At 36.6% G+C, this 18,246-nt stretch overlaps 1 protein-coding gene across 2 annotated transcripts in view; it reads left to right on the top strand.

The window, feature by feature from the left end:
- Nucleotides 1–18,246, top strand: part of LOC100645034 (putative transcription factor SOX-15) — a 69,408-nt gene that overhangs the window by 3,892 nt on the left and 47,270 nt on the right. Inside the window, exon 2 of one of the 2 annotated variants that reach the window (XM_012319076.3) lies at nucleotides 5,134–5,597. In XM_012319076.3, coding sequence (XP_012174466.2) covers nucleotides 5,431–5,597 — 167 coding nt within the window. In that variant the 5' untranslated portion in view covers nucleotides 5,134–5,430. Of the gene's footprint in view, nucleotides 1–5,130; nucleotides 5,598–18,246 lie in introns of both variants that reach the window. The other variant, XM_012319077.3, reaches the window with a different exon arrangement.

The raw sequence follows: 18,246 nt of genomic DNA, 5'->3' as shown, positions 1-18,246 counted from the left end.
GATGTTCCACGTCCGTTTTCTCCGAATTTCGTTTTTCTTGAGCTAAAGTTTTGCAGAGTTTGAGTTAAACTTTATTGACATAGGGTCATTAAAATGAACGATGTATAATGTTGGCTGTATGATGTATAGCGTTTGAGATACGATATAAATTCCGATGCTGTTATGGTATGGAGTGATTTCTGCTTTTAACACGAATAATTTAGGATATTTGAAGAATTCTACTTCCAGGTGAAACAAGTCCGGAAATTTAGTTGATAAATAGTTATAATCGAAACTGATAACATCTGAGATAGTATATCATCGTTTGGTAAAGATATAGGTATTTTATATAGCAGTTTCGTAGAACTGGATTAGCTAGTTGAATGAGTTTATAGTTTGGTGAAATATGAGGTAGTTTTGGTTGTTTGTTGCTCGAGTGTCTACCACTTTGTCATTCAATATACTCCGAATGTTGAATATACAAATCACACGCTTATGTACGTTGGTCTCACAGGTCCTTTTTCATCTAACACTAACCTTCTCATCCAAGTAAATATTTTTGATTTATCCTTCCAAATTCAGAAATACGGTTATCTATCTTCCCCTTGTCTAAAAAATGTCAGTTATCTAACTCCATTAAAAAATGTGACTGGAAAATTATAGTCGTCGTACAAAGCTCTATCAGAATACGTATATACCAACTATTTTTATTCTTCTTTGCCCTTGAACAAAGTCTTTCAAACATATCCTCCATGTTTCAACTTCATTTTAGCAAACAAGAAGAGTTTGCAACGTCTTTAGAGATTGTTCAACGTAAAATTGTAACGAGAAATACACATCGGTCAGACTATCTTCATATTTAGTTCAAACTGACGATATTTTTTAATGTTAGAAAAACATACATAACTAGTGTTAAAATACCTAAAGCAATGCAGCTAAAGCGTAGTTGAAATTTAGTTTCTTCGAAAAGAAAGAGCGTATTCCGTCGTTGCTATAATTTTCACCAAACAATCCTGCATAATATTCGCTCAGTCCAGACAAGACTGATATAAAATCAGAATCTAAAGTGCACGCGCATAAACGCGAGTACCCCACCGTCCACATATTCGTACACACGTATGCGTGCGCGTTGCAAACGAACGAAGGTCTCAATCGTGGCAAGCCATAACGCAATAATAATCATAATGCCAGATCGATACGCGATATTCGTTGCATCGCACGGTGTATGTCATTACAAGGATGGAGGCACGAAAGCACACGGAATGCCGCGGAGTCGCGTAACGATGTCACGCTGAAAAATCCGCTTAAATTATCGGTTTCTTGGCCGGGAGAGCGGCTTGTCCCTTTTTCCTCGCGTGCCAACCTTTTTTTCCCTCTCCCTCTTTCTCTTTCCTCGCCTCTTTCTCTCTTTCCCTCCTTCTTTTCATCCGACGTTTCTACGCGATTTTCATAGCGATATGCATCTCCTGTTGGCCGATCGCGGCGGCGACTCGCGAAGAAAGTAAATAATATGCAAGAGCCGCGTAATGAGCGTACAATTACCGCGCGAGATTGTTCGATATACGGCTTGTAAAATCTGGAAATTGTAAATCAACGTTCCCGAACCAGCAACTTTCTAACCGCGTTTCGCCTCGAGGAGCCCACGAGTTCACCCTCTCGTTTCGTGCACACGGTGGCGGACGTTTTTGGAAATTCCACGTTGATAATTGACGACCACCGATTCGATACAAAGCGGCACATGCGGTGCGTTTCCATCCCAGGATGAAAAGTCGGTTTTCGAAATGGAATGCGCGCGCGTTGCACGTGTGTCGTGGGGGCTTTAATGGCGCACGAAAGGTCTAAGTTCAAGCGTTGCTTCGATTGCCGAGTGAATTCCTGCGGATGACTCTCGAATTACGCTACGACACCGTCGCGTCGCGGAGAATAGGAGGATCGAAAAGTGATCGAGGCGCCGTGTTCTTCGCGCTTCGCGATGGAAATTTCAATTTTCGTGCTAATGGAACGAGGCACGATTAACCTAGAAAGATCGTGATTTATAACGCGAACGATCGAGCGGCGAACCACGCTGCTGGAAAATTGATTTTATTCAAATTCATCGAATTCATCAACGTCCGTGAAGTTATCCATTTTCGAGATTTATTGGGGATATGTTATTAACGGTTCTTTATTCTATCCCTAAACGTCACCGTTTAATGATCTTCCATGGAAGAGGCGCGTGTACCTGGAAATATTCGACATGTTGTTAATTCCCGGTATCTGTAAAAACTCGGAAACCTTAAGCTCGCGTTTAGATGATACAGAGACGAGCTATGTGGCCATCTTCGGCTTCCCTTTCTAAAGTTTGCAGTCTGATGGGATAAGATCACAAGTTCGCGGGCAACGTGGGTATCTGGTTTCATAGTTTTTAGGTGCTAAATCGTATGCAAACCCGCGACGGTTAATTGCATCTTAAGAAAAGAGAAACGCAACGTTTTACTGTCGACTCGTTCAGATAACTCGTTGGTAATTTATTGGCGATTGGCTACTTTACGATATATGTGTATATATATACTATATATATATATATATACTACTATATATATAGTATATACACATGTATATATGTGTATATGAATATATATACATATACCGTGGTCACCGGCGTGATTAACACCCAATCGCTTAAGCCACGAAGGAAACGGCGCTTGCCAGCCCAACCCAGTAGTCGACGATTAATTTCTGGAGGAAATTATAAGTTTAAAACGGTCCACGGTCTCCGTGTCATGCTACTTGCAAGGGGTACCGAAAATTATTGGCGGCCTATTTCTTCGATAATTGGATCGTTCGTCAACCATGGACAATAAGGAAATAAATAATTATTCGAATATAGCGAGAAAGCGTATATTTCACGTGATCTGATCGCGTTTGTCATTGGCAGATTGATCATGAGACAAGAGTAGAAGGCTGTCGAGCTGAGAACATTTAACGTTATATTTTTGCTATATATATTTTTGCTACTGTTCATTAATAGGTAAAAGATATTAAGCTTCTATAAATAAGACGATTGGCGATTCGACCGAGATTTTACCTTTGAATTTTCTAGAGAAGAATTTTAGTTTGTATCGAATAAATTTTAAATATTTTGAAAGTTCAGTAGAATAAAAAGAATTAGACTGGGACATAAACGATCTGTTTTAGCTGCAGAATACGAAAATATATTACGAAGAATTAAAAATAAAAACGATTTACGTTATAGAATCGTTTAATAGAAATATATAATATATGTTACTCAATATTTTTAAAACGTATCTATACGCTTTTAACAGCGAGACAAATGAAACCAATCTTGTTAATGGGGTATACAATACGTTATACCAATACATTGTATTAATAATAAGTTTTACAAGTCGATAGCAATTCTTTAAAATATGAATTTAGGAAATGAATTTTGTACGCGACTGCGTGTGTGTGTATAGCGAAAGAAAGCCACGGAAGAACGTGATCGCGTAAAATATCGCCACGAAGAAATTGGATCGATCGATGGGTCCCTCGAGGTCTTGTTATTCTCTTTCCTATATTAGATTAGGTGCAACTCGACGATACCTCTGATTTGATGGACCATAATACCGATAGCGATTATAGCTGTTCGCATGATTTGCCGCACAGTAGTGATTAACGCTCCGATCGTTGTTTCGCGGATAGAAGCCGATCGATATCGGAGCCTCCGATACCAATGATTATCTCGTATCGCGTTTTGAACCCGTCCATTAGCCGAACCTTATTACCGACTCATCGCCGTTGAAATTAACCAGACACTTTCATTAACCCGGTCTTTAAACCGTGATCAGTCCGAGTATTATGTAATGAACATCAGAATCTTTGTGCACGTATTCTATGGTTTCTATCGTTTACCTTCGTCAGCTTTTATCAACCTTCCGACTTTTACCATTCGACTAATCTATCACCGTGGAATTCCTAACGCCGAAGCTTCGTCTAAATTAATCAAGTTACTTGAATTTGAGACGCTGGAATTTGTAATTATTTGAAGTTAAGTAATGCGACGTCGAGTTTATGTTTATAAAGCCTTAAATCAAATTAGTTGATCCGTTTCGGTTGATTTGATTTTAGCTGGATAATGGACACCTTGTTGAAAGAAATGATGATTAGTGGAATGTCTGTAATAATGAGAGATATTGCAAGTGTGTCAAGAAACGTTTAAAAAATCAGTAGTAAAAAGAATCAAGCGACGAATCGGATTGCAAAATATATCGTAGTTGTTTTGCTGTATCTAGGGCTTTGTTAGAACAGTTACCTGTAGACAGAGAAGGACACGATAATGATTTGAATAAAAAGATGGTTCTGAAAAAATTGACTTGATTTGGGGAACCAATATCGGAGCATGAAATTAGAAATAACATTACGTTGCCAGCAGCTATTGTCTCTTTCAAGTCGAAGATGATTAAAACATTCTTCATTTCGCTCGAAACTTGAATAAATATTTCAAACCAACACGTTACTAAAGCGTTTCAGATTGCTTGAATTCATGCAACTTGAATCAAATAACGTAACTGATGAAAATAAGGCAAAATGACCAATTTGCGATTTTTCATAACAATTTTATAAATTCACAACGGTGCATCTTTGGAATTTTTAATGTTTCTTTAATAAAATATACAGGTAAAAGTTTTACCTTTTTGAGGCAATGGAATTTTAAAGTCTCATATTTGAATCGTCGATAGTTCTAGTGTTGATCCCTTAAGCGTTATGTTTCATTACTGAGAAAGATTTTTCGTCGCTAACATATACATATATACCATATCATAAGCAACGCAATATTTTGAAGACTGAATTTACTATTAAGAAAAGCAGATAATTTTGAAGAAGGTGGTTAGTGCGACGAGATATTTCAAGATTCAAAACAGCACAGTATCATATGTTAATATATTCGATGTAAATATTGAGATACACAGCAACTTTCATAATCTTATTATATCCGCCGTTTCCAATGTGATTGTGGTTTTCACGTATATATTTTATGTGACACAACTGTTTAAGGGTTAAGAGGATATTTCAAATCAAACGAAGGATAGGTCGAAACAGGTTTTGAGTTGCTTAAATTCAATTAACTTGAATAATTTAAACGTAACTTAACGTACAATTTCGTTTTGTTAGCAGAAGCCTGCATCAGAAGAAAGAGCGGGGAAGATCGTCGTTTTGGATCTTTCTTTGTCGTCGATGATTGCGATTTGAGTGCAATGTTTAGAGTCTCGAGATGGGAAATGGACGATAATCACGCGAGTGCATCTCGTTGCGACTTACGTTGTTCAGATTCGCTTGTAATCGACGAGACGAGGAAGTGAATCGAGTACATGTACGGTATTCAAGTAAGAAACGGAGGACCAAAAAGAGGATAGTGTCATAACGCGTGTGAAATGGATGGTACGCCAAAGAAAATCGAAGCAGTGTTAATATATGGATGCCCATGGGTGGAATTTGGCCGAAATGTGCCAGCGCTACCATCACGCTGTACCAGCAGCCCAAAATTCTTCGCCAGCTAGGGATCCCTCAGCTGCCATCGTGCAAGGCTTGTCAACGGCTACGCACATCGAGCAGGCCAGCCCTTCTTATTCCCATTACACGTAAGTGTTTTCTGATTTTTAACTGCATTTTTCCGTTAGTAGCGAAATAAGTAGTAATAAGAAGCAAATAGTAATATACTGCCGGCCACATAAGTATGAGGACATCTACTCGTTAGATTTATTAGAAAAGTTTAGCGAATATTAAGTATGTATAATTTTATCAGTGTTTTACGTTGCAAAATACGTACATATATAACCGTTCATATTCATACCAGTTCATTTACGATCAGTAATTTTAGCTAACTTTTCGTTTCTTGCATATTTAATTAAATGGTTGAATTTTATTTTAAAAAGTTTGTTTTGAACAAATTAAGGTAACATGTAGCGGTAAAAATTATTGAGTGATATTCTAGGAACTTGGAAGAATTTTTATGTTGAATGATTTTTAATATTTAAGAATTTTTCATAATTTTCTATGATACAAAAACTGAATAAAATGACGTTAGTAAAAATAAAGTTGCTTAGGGGCAGGGATAATAATACACGCGAAGGCAGATTTAAAAGTTCTCTAAATGACAATTGCAATAAGAAATAAAGCAACTTCTTATAAAATTTATAGGCGTGGATACGGATTATCCTCGCTATTTTTTAATTCTGTCGCATCCGTGAACGAGATAACTTACGTATTTTCCTTCGATCTCTACAACTGAATGTCGTTTCATGTAGAAGAAAAATCGCTATCTGTCTCTAAAATCTATGGACATAATAAATCATGTCTTTTTTCATTAACTATTCATAGATTAGTAAGGAGTTTAGAGTAATCTAAATGAAAAGAAGCTAAACAAACGATTAGATGGACGAGTAAATTGAACGTTACTAGAATATGCGATATTGGAATTTGTATTATATTTTCGCCTTCTATAAAACCGTACAAGTCATAAATTCATGAAACACGAAAAATGATCGATCCGTCGCATACGAAACGAATCAGTAATTAAATCCACGAAATTTCGAATCCCAAGAAGATACTTGAAGACGGAGAAAAGAAGGGAAGAAAAAGACGAAAGTAAGCAATCAAGGACTGTAACTATAAAACGGGAAAAATCAATCAATCAACAGGAGGAGCGTAATTTTTCGCCCCTTTCATTCATCCGAAATTACAACGTGGTGGTGGATAGAGGGACTCGCGAAAAAATGGCAGCGTTTCGGCGTTTTCGCACGTGCCTCGACCACGTAGTCATCTTATCGCAGCCACGGGACGTTCTCAATTGTATTATATATATTAATAACGATACAGCGAATTAGGGATAAGTATACGATTCCGCGGTCAGGCCTCGGTAATCCTGTTATTAGCGCGGCGATTAGGGGAAGATGATCCTCAGGCAAATTGCAGGGGCGTATACCGCGGTGTTTGGTTAACGTAATCGCCAATCACTATCGTTGATCCTCTCTTGCGAGAGACAGAGAAAACAGAGGAGAAAGACCGGTGGAGAAGAAGGGAGAGACAAGGTAAAGGATCGACGAGAGGAACAGGGTCGATGCGTCGGTGGGTACGAACCCCCTCGGGACCCCACGGCATTTCCCTTCTTCGAGAATTTTCTCGTTTACATGGAACCTCGAAGCGAGCCAACTCGAGATCTCGTTCGTGTCCCGCAGACATTCGTGCCGTGAGTCGATTAAATTGCAGTTTACGCTCGGATTCAATATTTCACTGTTATTACGTGGAATTGGCGTAACCAAACGGCAGAAAAGTCTCTTCTTTAAACAGTCCGAGATTATTAGGTTGACCATGTCCGAGGAATTTTCTATTCCGTTCGGCCGTGATACGACGGGCAATTTATGCGCACAGACTAGAATGTTGGTATTTCTCTATCCTCTGGTATTTTATCGGTTGATGTATCGGCGCGATTTTTGCTTTCCCTGTTAACAAATTACTTCTTCCTTTGAGATTTCTTACTTTCACGATACCACATCGCGTAGTTATCAAAGCTGAGGCTTTGAGCGTAAACGTTCTTTTGCGAAAAGTATCCTAATACTACGCAACGTTGCAGCCATTGATATCGGAGTATCATTCGGCTCCCGATGAGTTCTTATTCGTTTCAAAAGAACAAGCTTATACTTGTGATAGCTTTTTGATAAGAAGCTATGCTCTCTTTCTAGTTATTAGTTCGTTCAGATTATTGGATTAACCGTGTCTATGGAATTTTCTATTTGGTTCTCTCCGTGATACGACAGATAATTTATTGAGCTCTAGAATGTTGCTATTTCTGCACTGTAATACTTGTAACGTCGGTGTTTCGTTTTCGTTTCTCTGTTGAGAAATTAGGCCTTTCACGAACTGATATCACATACATACGTATACAAGTTGAGGTTTCTGAATGTAAATATTTGATAAATTTTAAAATTGATGATAAATTTTTGTTTTGTTTTTCTTGCAAGTTGGTATATGCTATAATTGTCGAGGAAAGTATATAAAGATGCAAAAACGTACAGAATTCTTAATTTAAAAACACGATGTTTCTCCACTAAATTTTCAATCTTATCGAGTACTAAGAGACTGTCAAAAGAAGATTCAAATAGTTACAGCTCTAGGACTTTTAGACATCACACACAGTGGCTGACAAACTTGTAGAAACTTTTTATGAATATATTATGTGTGCTCAACAAAACATTTTGAAATTCCATTACCTTCCATTACCACATTATTATTTTATGCTCACTACTACCTTATGGTAATATTGGTAAAATTTGATACAAATGTGACTATGTGCATAAGAATATATTAATATATAAGGTATATTTTTTCCAGAGATCACAAACATATTTAATCAAACAACTATAATATATCTTCAGGTTGATTTGAAATCTTAAAATAAATATCTTGCAACTTCCATATACTTCAGATTGATTATATACAATGTCCTTGTTTAAATACCTTGAAGACATATACTAAAAGGGAAAAAGGTTTAAGTATACCTTTTACCTATAAAAGAAACTAGTCCGATTAGGATTATCAGGTAGAATTGGATAGACGGTAAACGTCAAGGGTATTACATATTTCATTAACAACAATTTAAATTGCAAACTGTGCAGTAGACGCGAAATGGAGACATTGTAACATATTCTAGTCAAGTGTGCTCAATATAGATCTTAATGTAGACTAGCATTATCCTTAAAAAAAATATGGAGATTCTAAGTATTTATCTTGCTCCGAGAGAAAAGTTAATAGAAGATATATGCATAAAATTATGCATGAGATTAAGATCCCTCTACTTAGGAGAATGAATAGGAAAACAAGTCAGACACTTTAACAGAAACAAAGTAAAGAAAATTAATCTGCCGAGCAGTAACAAACCACAATCTTTATGAAACAGTTGATCTATTGCATAAAGCTAAAACACGATTTGTATTATCGTACATGCGTACATTTATATGTGTATATATATATTCTGTTGGGCGTAAGTCTCATACAATAAATAAATACTATTACATACCACTATCACTACTACTACTACTGCTTCAGATTGGTTTTAAATTTCGCCAATATGATAATGTTAAAGGTGTCCTTTTACACGGTATTAAAGAAATTTCAGAATGTTTTTTTATGGTAAATGTTGAAATATTTTTGTGAATCGCTTGCTTTTAGCGAAACGAACAAACGCGTGTCGGTGGAAGAAAGTAGCCGGTGAAACGGAAGAAAAACGAAAATAAAACGGTTCCGAGATCGACTTCTCAACTGTTGCCATTTCCTGGCGACGAAAATCATCTTCATTAAAATTGTTCCGGTCGGTTCCATCCGTTGCTCGCGCGGCCGTCGCATGGATCGCGAACCATGTCACGATATTCAGTCACATGTCCCGGCGAGTAACTCTCGTAGCCTAGATTCAAAGTGTCAAGGAGTGATGTATATTTTCAACGTGTCGTCTCTTCCACACTCGACGCGTCTCAGCGAACATCCACCGTCTTTTTCTTCGAAATGTCGTTCGTATGGCACTTACGCGATCAGTGACAAGCCAATTGGCTCGATATACACACACATACATCAGTTGGAAGGTTTTCATTTCGCTATCTATATATTTTCATTTGCAATCACGCGATATTTTAGATCAATTGCGATCACGAGTTTGTGTCACGAGTTTGACGGTAGAATCGTTTCGATTTTCTTCTTTAGCGGTCAAACTTTTAATGACAAATGAGATGTGGTGAGTTTGATCCTTTAAGAAAAAGCTTCCTTTTATATTCGTTCGATCTCGTTCATCGTTGAAAGTCATAAATGATAAAACAGGCGAAACATAATAATGTAGAAACGTGCACGGAATACGAAGTTTGATTATGTTATAGTACTTTTTCCATGCAACGTAATTTTTTATGCAATGCACTTGCTGCAACGACATGTTCTGCGCGAACACTGTAAGGATTATTATTTATAGGATCGACACGTCGATGATATATTGTTTACGCTAATGGAATCTCCAAACAAGCAATTACAGATAGAATAGAAGAAAATTACATAATATTCTCGAGTTTGTATATATACTCGTATGTAAAATTATAATACTTAGGATCACAGATCGAGGAAATTGAACACTCTGACTAACTCCAACTTCCTTAATTAACTATCTAGTTATTATCATTTTTATTACTTTACGTAAGAAACATATTTTTCCTCCAAGTATTAAACATCAATGTAATTGTACAAGAAACAAATTTATGAGATAAACGAATCCAGTGCGCAAAACGTTTTCCCCAATACATATTTCTTGTTCCTCTCGAATTTCTGTTAAATTTTACATAATTTCATAATGACACGCACTATTTCCTATCTCCAATATATTCCTGACAACCGTTTAATGCTTGAAATCTATGAAATCGCTGTCAAAATTCTCTGAAATTCTATCTGCATTCAATTTCCTCTTTTCAATAAATTCAGGTTTTTCCCGTTCCCTGTTCGAAATTTCTTTGCAAACTGCTTAAAGATGAAAATCGACGAGCAACTTCTCGACGGCTGGCGGTGGAAAAAACGGCAAGATTTCCATCGATCCCCGAAGGTCGACAACCTATCGTCGAAGCAACGAGGCCGATTCGCAAACATCAATTATATCGACGAAACGTCAATAATTCCGTGAACGATAAACTACGCGATGCGTGCCGGTTTTTCTCGGTATCAGTGTCGCGTCGGGATTCATGAAGCTTCTCGGTGCGTCGCGATCGAACAATACCTGGACTTCCCCCGAATTTCAAACGGGCAACAACAGCTTTCGATCGATCGGCAAACGAAGGTAAAATAATAAGCGAGAGAGCCGGCCGCGATGACACGACGCGACTCGCGGACTATCCGTCTGCGTCAGATTGTGTCCGTAATTTTTGCGATCACGATGACTCAGATCGGTGACTTGACAACTGGTCGGTTACTACGTATTAATTACGGATAAAAATCAATTACGGTAATTTCGAGGGAATCGCCTCCTTTCAGCGGCGAGTCGCGTTCCTTGAGCGACGTTTCCGTGAATCGCAATTCCACCTCAGGTTCTCTCTGTTCTTTCGTTCCCATTACGTGGTTTAATTGCAGAGATGTATCATTTTTCTTTGGTTCTCCAGATCTATGCGGAAAGATTTTACTTTGTGTAAGTATTTTGGTACAGTGATTGATGGATAAAGCTTGAAAAATTATTTTATTGTAATTTTATAGTAATCTTAGAGAACTGAATTATATCTTTTTCAAGAGCGACGAATAGAAGTAACGTATATGCTAAGTTAGATGGTTGTTATTAATATGGCGAAAAATACGAGGTACTTGTGAAGTAATACAAAGGTATGATACAAGTAATACGTTTTTAAATAACTATACAAACGCGTTTTAAAAAGATCTCTTTATTTCTTTATTTATATCTTCGGTATATTATTATATAGTTGGTTATTTTTCAATACCATCGACATTCCTATTTAAACGCTTATCGTAACCTTACACAAGTTTTCGTACGTATCTATCCTTGTCACACACTTCCGCCGCGAGTCCACATATCGTTTCACGTCATTCTTTAAGTCGTCGTTTCTTGCGAAGCGTTATCCACTCGAAAACTCCTTAAATTTTGTAAGAAAATGGAAATCAGGCTCGTTTCATGAATTTATCATTTTTTCATTGCCCGTATTTAATTCCTGCACCCATCATCTTACAAATCCATAGGTTCATTACTGGAAAACTGCTATAAGTCGAAGGTAAATTCTTTTTGGAACAATGATTTCAGCATTCAAGAAGCGTAAAAGTACGGGAGACCGCACTTCGTCATCGGCCAGGTTTTCACTTCGTATGGTTGTTTTGAATGTATGGACAATTACTTATTAACGTGGCAAGATTAATTATTAAAGCACAAAATTTCGTATGATTTATGTCAACGTATGAATTAAGCTAAGTGACCTTCTTTCAAGCACATCCTATCGATTTATATCCTTCTATACATGATCGGATATTACTTTGTGAACGAGTCTCGTATCTAGTACACGGTTACTAACACTCATATGCAAATGTATACTTTCTTCCAACCACAACTGTATCTGCCTGTGTATGTGTGTGTGACTATTTCATTTGATAAACTTCTTGTTGAAGTAATTTATATGTGTAGTAGATCATCTTGAAGGAAGTGAAGTGGTTCTTGGAAATGATATAAGGAGGGAATAGTTTAGTATATTTTATTTTTCCTCAAATATTTTAATCGATGTTAAAGGAACGTGTCAACACAATAGATATTAGTAGACAGAAGATGAAGAAATAAATTATTTGTACTTGTTCGTGTTTCCTAATGAGGTCCTGTTTCAGTATGTTCTTTTCTCTATTCTTACAGTTCTAACTTTGAGATAATATACTTTATTAATTAAGATAAATTAAGATAACATTTTAAACATATTGTAATATTTCAATATATGAAAGTTAAAACAAACATAACATGCCAATACGTTTTATATCCTCTGTATATCTCATTTTTATGTTACGTTATTTCTCACATTTTTGTACGTTTAATGTAGATGTACTTAATGTAAAACTTAATGTAGATGTACTCTAATGTAAAACAATTCGAAGCCCTTTTTTTCGTTTGAGATTAGGTTCACCTTCCATTTTCTCGAGACAGATCATCGTTTAATTGCAATAATATAGGCAATAATGCAAATTTGAACGAATTTTAAAAATGTAATGGTTCGTTGTAAAAGGACTATTAAAATTATTAAATGTCTAAATGTGAAAGTTATCTTTGGACTGTGTACTATCTTAATTCCATCAGTTCCAAAAGGGCTGGAAATTTAAAACGAAGTAATTCTTGCACAAGAAGTGAACATTTAGGAGTAAACTGTATTATATACGTTGTATACATGTAAATATGATGTATTTAAAGGTAACAAGGAATGACGGGATTGCAAGAAGTCTGCTCGTATGTGAAAGGTTAATTTATTTCAAACTTGCAACATTTATCGATAGTATGTAGAAGGTGGCTAACAAACCGTGCAAAATTTCAGTCTGGCAGCTCGAACTTTAGCTTATAACAGAATTTCGCGTTTGCTGTACCGTAGCAAGAAATATATAATAACTTCGACACATGGTAATTTCAAGGTGTAAAATTATTCGCCTATTAGCTTAATCGATAATGTTTGACATTAAACGCTTATTATTCAATTTTATGTTATTTTCGTTATCCGAGCATGTCGAAAACAGTATCGTGACGTGTCTGCACTTGTTTCGTGCGAGGTATATTAAGCACTTTACGCAACAAGATGATCTAAAACAGAAAAAGTCTATCAAAGGGTATAAAAATATAGACAAACTGTAGAAGAATGATCAAAGAATGATCAAAAACACGCAAGTCAAAAATATAAAGGAAAACGTTATTTAAATTCGAAACGTTTGCACTTTGTCAGGAATCTAGCTTCAAAAATCGGCATCTGGAAATCTCACGAAGTCCCGTTTAAACTTCAAACTCGCAGTCATAAGAAAAAGAACTATATTTTAAGATCATCAAAATGTTGAAAATCGATTCTTTAAATTAAACTTTAGAATCAATTTAAACGTCAGTTTTTAAAAACAACAGGATAAAATGTTAAGAGACTTTAAAAATAAAAGTAGGAACGATAATTTCAAAGTGAAAAGACAAAACTTCGCACAACGAATTTTAATAATCGCTTCAATATTAAACGTATTTCGAGGTCATTCGGTGTGCGAAGAATCGCGGTGCATTAAAGAGAACTGAAACTTAGCGTGTTACGCGAACGATGTAAGGTTAATCGTATTGTTACAAATATATATATTACTTGTGCGTGTATACAATAATTATGGCACAGAAGCCGCGGGGCCGCAAATGAGCGATTTGTATTAGCTGGCGTGGCGCGTTCGTGTGTACGGGTTTCGAGGGAATTTTAAAAGGCTGACGTTATCAGACAATGACAGTGATTTATTAAGGAATGAAAATTTACTTGTGACCAAGGAAAATTGCCTTTGTCGAAAACAATGAAGGTGAGAGTTAACGAATTGAGGTGTCCGAAGTTCTTGGTCGGAAGCCGGATATTATTCCTCGCGAGACTGTCTTCTCTTTGACAAAATACGCACGCGGACGAATCATGTTTCTGCATAATTTGCTTTTGTTATAATTATTTAATTTCTTTCTTTTACGTCAATGAGAAACGAAAACATTGACAGCTGAATAGAATATCTCCTTGTACATTGATATAGCGTACACTTACGCTTTAATTAAATACTAATTAATATTTTATACAGTATTACGATATTAACATCGATGTAGGTTAAATCAAAAAGGATTTTCAATTTGCTGAAATCGAAGATCGAATAAATATTGAAAGTTCGATTTGATTACACCTACGTTTCTTTAACAAATAACGTCATTTAGAAAAATTTCTGACATGAAAATTGACACAAGGATGCTAATTTACTCACTTCGATGACAAATTCTGTCTGTATCTTAATTGTTTCGAAATCAAAGTTCAAAACACAGGAGAAACTTAATCTCCTCAAAGATGAATTTATGAAGATAATTATTTGTTTCCAGTTAGTATATAAATAAATTGGTACACTTTATAAATATGAAATGAGACAAATAACATTCAAAAATAATATACGAGTCCGACATTGCATCGTTGTATCTATTGAAATCATATTTGAAATCGTAAATTCACGTATTATAACGCGCGGAACTCTTTTATAGACAGAGTCTTTCACATACTCTTCAACGCGTTAATTCTTCAGCATTTTACATGAATACATATGCGATAATAAATAATATTTATTTATCAATAGTACTTCTGTTCGCATAACACGCTCTTCAATCTAAAGAACCACAAAGTAGTACAAATTTCTCTAACATCCTAAATAGATCTACTAAATTTAACTGTTTTTGTAAAGTGGCGGATAGAGGAAAGTTCAAAATACACTGTGAATTTTAGTGACTTCTGTATAAAAAATTGTTTACCACATTGATAACAGTCATGTATTCTACGCTATATATTATGTTTATTTTATTTTACTTTGTAAAATTACAGTATCTTTTCACATTTCTTATTTTATAAAATTTCTTCTGTCCGCCACTGTAAACCTATCGAATACGTTTGTACGTCACTATAAGTACATACATATGGATGCGCCAATATTCCAAAAATTAATCTAACTAATTTTAAACCCAAAAATCAATTGGGACGAGCATCTGCAGAAATAAATTGCGAAATTGAAAAGAAAGCTAGTAAAGTTATCTACGAGGAAACTAGTTATTTTTACCGAAATATTTGGATGGAACGAACAGCATAAGGTCGCCGAAGAGATGTCCGATCGCTGTTTCACCCGGTCACAGGAAGTCGCACGTAATGGCCGGTACGGTCTGAGGTCAGAAGAAAGGTATATAGGGTACAACAGCGACGACGTCCGTTCCGCAGCCTTAAGCCCGTAAAGGTTTCGGGGATGCGCTTTCTTCGTTCTCAAATCTGAAACGCGCCGGAGCGTTAGTAGTGCAGAGGTGAGCGGCTTGGGTCGTCACTTCCGCTTACCAAGCGAACCGCATTGGTCATTCGATTTAAAAGTTTAATCAGGGGCCTATAAAATTACGAGCTCCTCCGTTTACGTCTCTACTATGTTCGATAGCTTTACGATTCCAAACTTGCATACCTCGTACGCGCATACGTACGCATGATTTTACAAAAGAGAAGCGTGATTCTAATTCACTTTACCAGGTTTCTCATTTTTTGTAAATCTAAGATTTTTATTTTACGTCTTTCTTTTGACTTTCTTTATTGTAATTTCGTTTATCAGTTTACACGTTTAATGTGTTTACTGTGTACGTATCGGATCTGTCGCGAGTTAACATGTAGTTTGACGATGTACACCATTGTACACTGGCGCTCATAAATATTCAAACTGTTTGGTTGGTTTGTGGTAACAACGGTATATTTTGCTAAAATATTCAAATTAATGACTAGAACCGGTGCTTATCGCCAACCACTTTGGTCGGTTTGCGGTAACAATATATTTTATCAACGCACGTATATCTACAAATTAATGACTAAAATAGAACAGTGCTTATTACCTTTTAATGCAGTTAGCACTGTTGGCAGCTGTACATTTAAATTATGTGTATATAAATTACGCGTATATTAAATGATGCGGTGATTGTGTATCCTTCTTCTTTTACAATTAAATACACGAGTTGTCGACGTGCCTGCTGATTTTAGATATTACTACTGGAAATAATGTCAGTAGCTGTTTGTCGACTTATGAGAACCTTGTTTCTCTGGTCTATAGTTTAGAAATCGCATAGCCTCGCGATAAAGAGCTTTTCGAATAATATAATAGATGGCTTTTGGAAGTTTTAGTTTGTTTGTTTTAATATGCTGATCAAGGATTTTGAGAATTAAGAAATCTTTCATTGATCTCGGAAGATAGTCTTTCAACATTTTTCTCTTTCTTTGAACGTGAAACGATGAATATGAGGATCGTGCGAACATACTGATCTTGTCACGCTGTTATCACGAATTTGTTGGTGCTAATGAATGTTATAGTTTCGGTGTAAGTCGTGATAAAAGTTAGTTGAATCTACCGAATCTTGCTTGTTCGTCACTTATCTCGTTGAATTCATCTTGGCGGAACATGGAATACTATACGTAAACGCAAAATACGATATTTTGTTAGATTAACGTCAGAATCTTGATAATACCGTGAAAATTTTCAACGTTAATCTATATCAGAATCTTGAGATTAATTTAGCTTTTTTTAAACCGAATAAACATATGACATTACTTTGTAATTCTAAGTATTTGCGAACTTATTGCAAGTGTTTACTGGCGTTTATGAACATAGAATTGCCTGTTACCACTCACTAAGATGTCCAGTTTTTAATTGATAACTAATTGATCCGTAATACAAGCATTTCATGCCAATATTATCCATTTTAAGCGACGTGTGCAATAATTTCGCACTAATTTGAAAAATGCATTTCATTACTTCTTTATTTAGTCTGCAAATGTGTAATAGTTATGTATCAAAAATATAGCTTAAACGTTACAAACGCTCTAACATTGGCAACTTTAAGAAGAAAACCTAACACAATGGACTTTCCTACTTTCCCAATTTTTTTCAGGGTACAACCATTTATTGTATATACTCGAACGTCATGTGACTTCATTTAAATTTATCATTGTTAAATACTATTGCATAAATTTTATTCAATTGTTTTCACAGTTTGCGAATTTGGAGAAAGATTCGCGATTTGAAAGATCGATAACCGCGAGGCTAAGCAGCAAGTTCGCCCAGTTTATACGTGAAATTCCTTGAAATATTTCGATGAAAAATCCTCCGAAAAAAATATTGTCGTATCATGGAAATCATCGAACCCATAAACCGTAAACAATAGACGAGAAGAGTGGCAAACAAACGTATATTACGTACCTACGTCGGCCGGTATGCGCTTAGCTGCTGTGATCGCCGTGGCTCGGCGCGTTCGAGGCCGGTGCGCGCCGTTGCGTCGAGTAATGCAAGGGTGTGTTCGGTCGTCGCGATTATTTGAATAAAATGCGCCACTACGTCAGCCGTCAGGCGTCCGCGACTCGAAAGCTTTCTCTACTTCTCCGCGACCCGATAGGGGGGAATAATTTACTCCGGAGGAACAACAAGTGTGTCGTTGACGGAGGCCTCGTTCCTCTCGTCTCTCTTTCTCTTTATCTCTCGGCTAACCACACGAGCTTCACTCCCCGTGTCCGTGCCCGTGCTGCGTACCGAACCGTGCACACACGGGTTTTCTCTGTTTCGCCGAGATTCATGAGCCTCGACGGACGTGCCGATTTAGAGGATCGTTCGTTCCTTCGTACGTTCGTGTGTCCTTTGTCTCGTGCGCCACGCTGCCGCACTTTCTGGCCGCCTTTTGCTCGACTTTTGCGCCCGGACAAATATCTGGCTCGACCGGCGCGGCTCGTAATTCCTCCGGGTGACATACTGGTCAGAAAAGAAGTTTGTTGGATATATAATTACGCTCGAAGGGAAGAGTTCTGTCGAGTAAGTATCGGTAAGGTTAGAGAAACTTTAGTAGCTCGAACGTGAAGCTTTATGGTTTATGGTTAAGTTTACGAAGGAAAGATTTCTGTCGTGTAAGTATCGGTAAAGTCAGAGGAACTTTGGTAGGTTGAAGGTGAAGCTTCAAGGATTCTGATCAAATTATTAGAATCGTGGAAT

This window comes from Bombus terrestris, chromosome 6, assembly GCF_910591885.1.
Source record: "Bombus terrestris chromosome 6, iyBomTerr1.2, whole genome shotgun sequence".
In the NCBI taxonomy this organism is placed as follows: Eukaryota; Metazoa; Arthropoda; class Insecta; order Hymenoptera; family Apidae; genus Bombus; species Bombus terrestris.
Note: the sequence above shows the minus strand (reverse complement) of the source record. Positions and strands in the feature narration are given on the sequence as shown.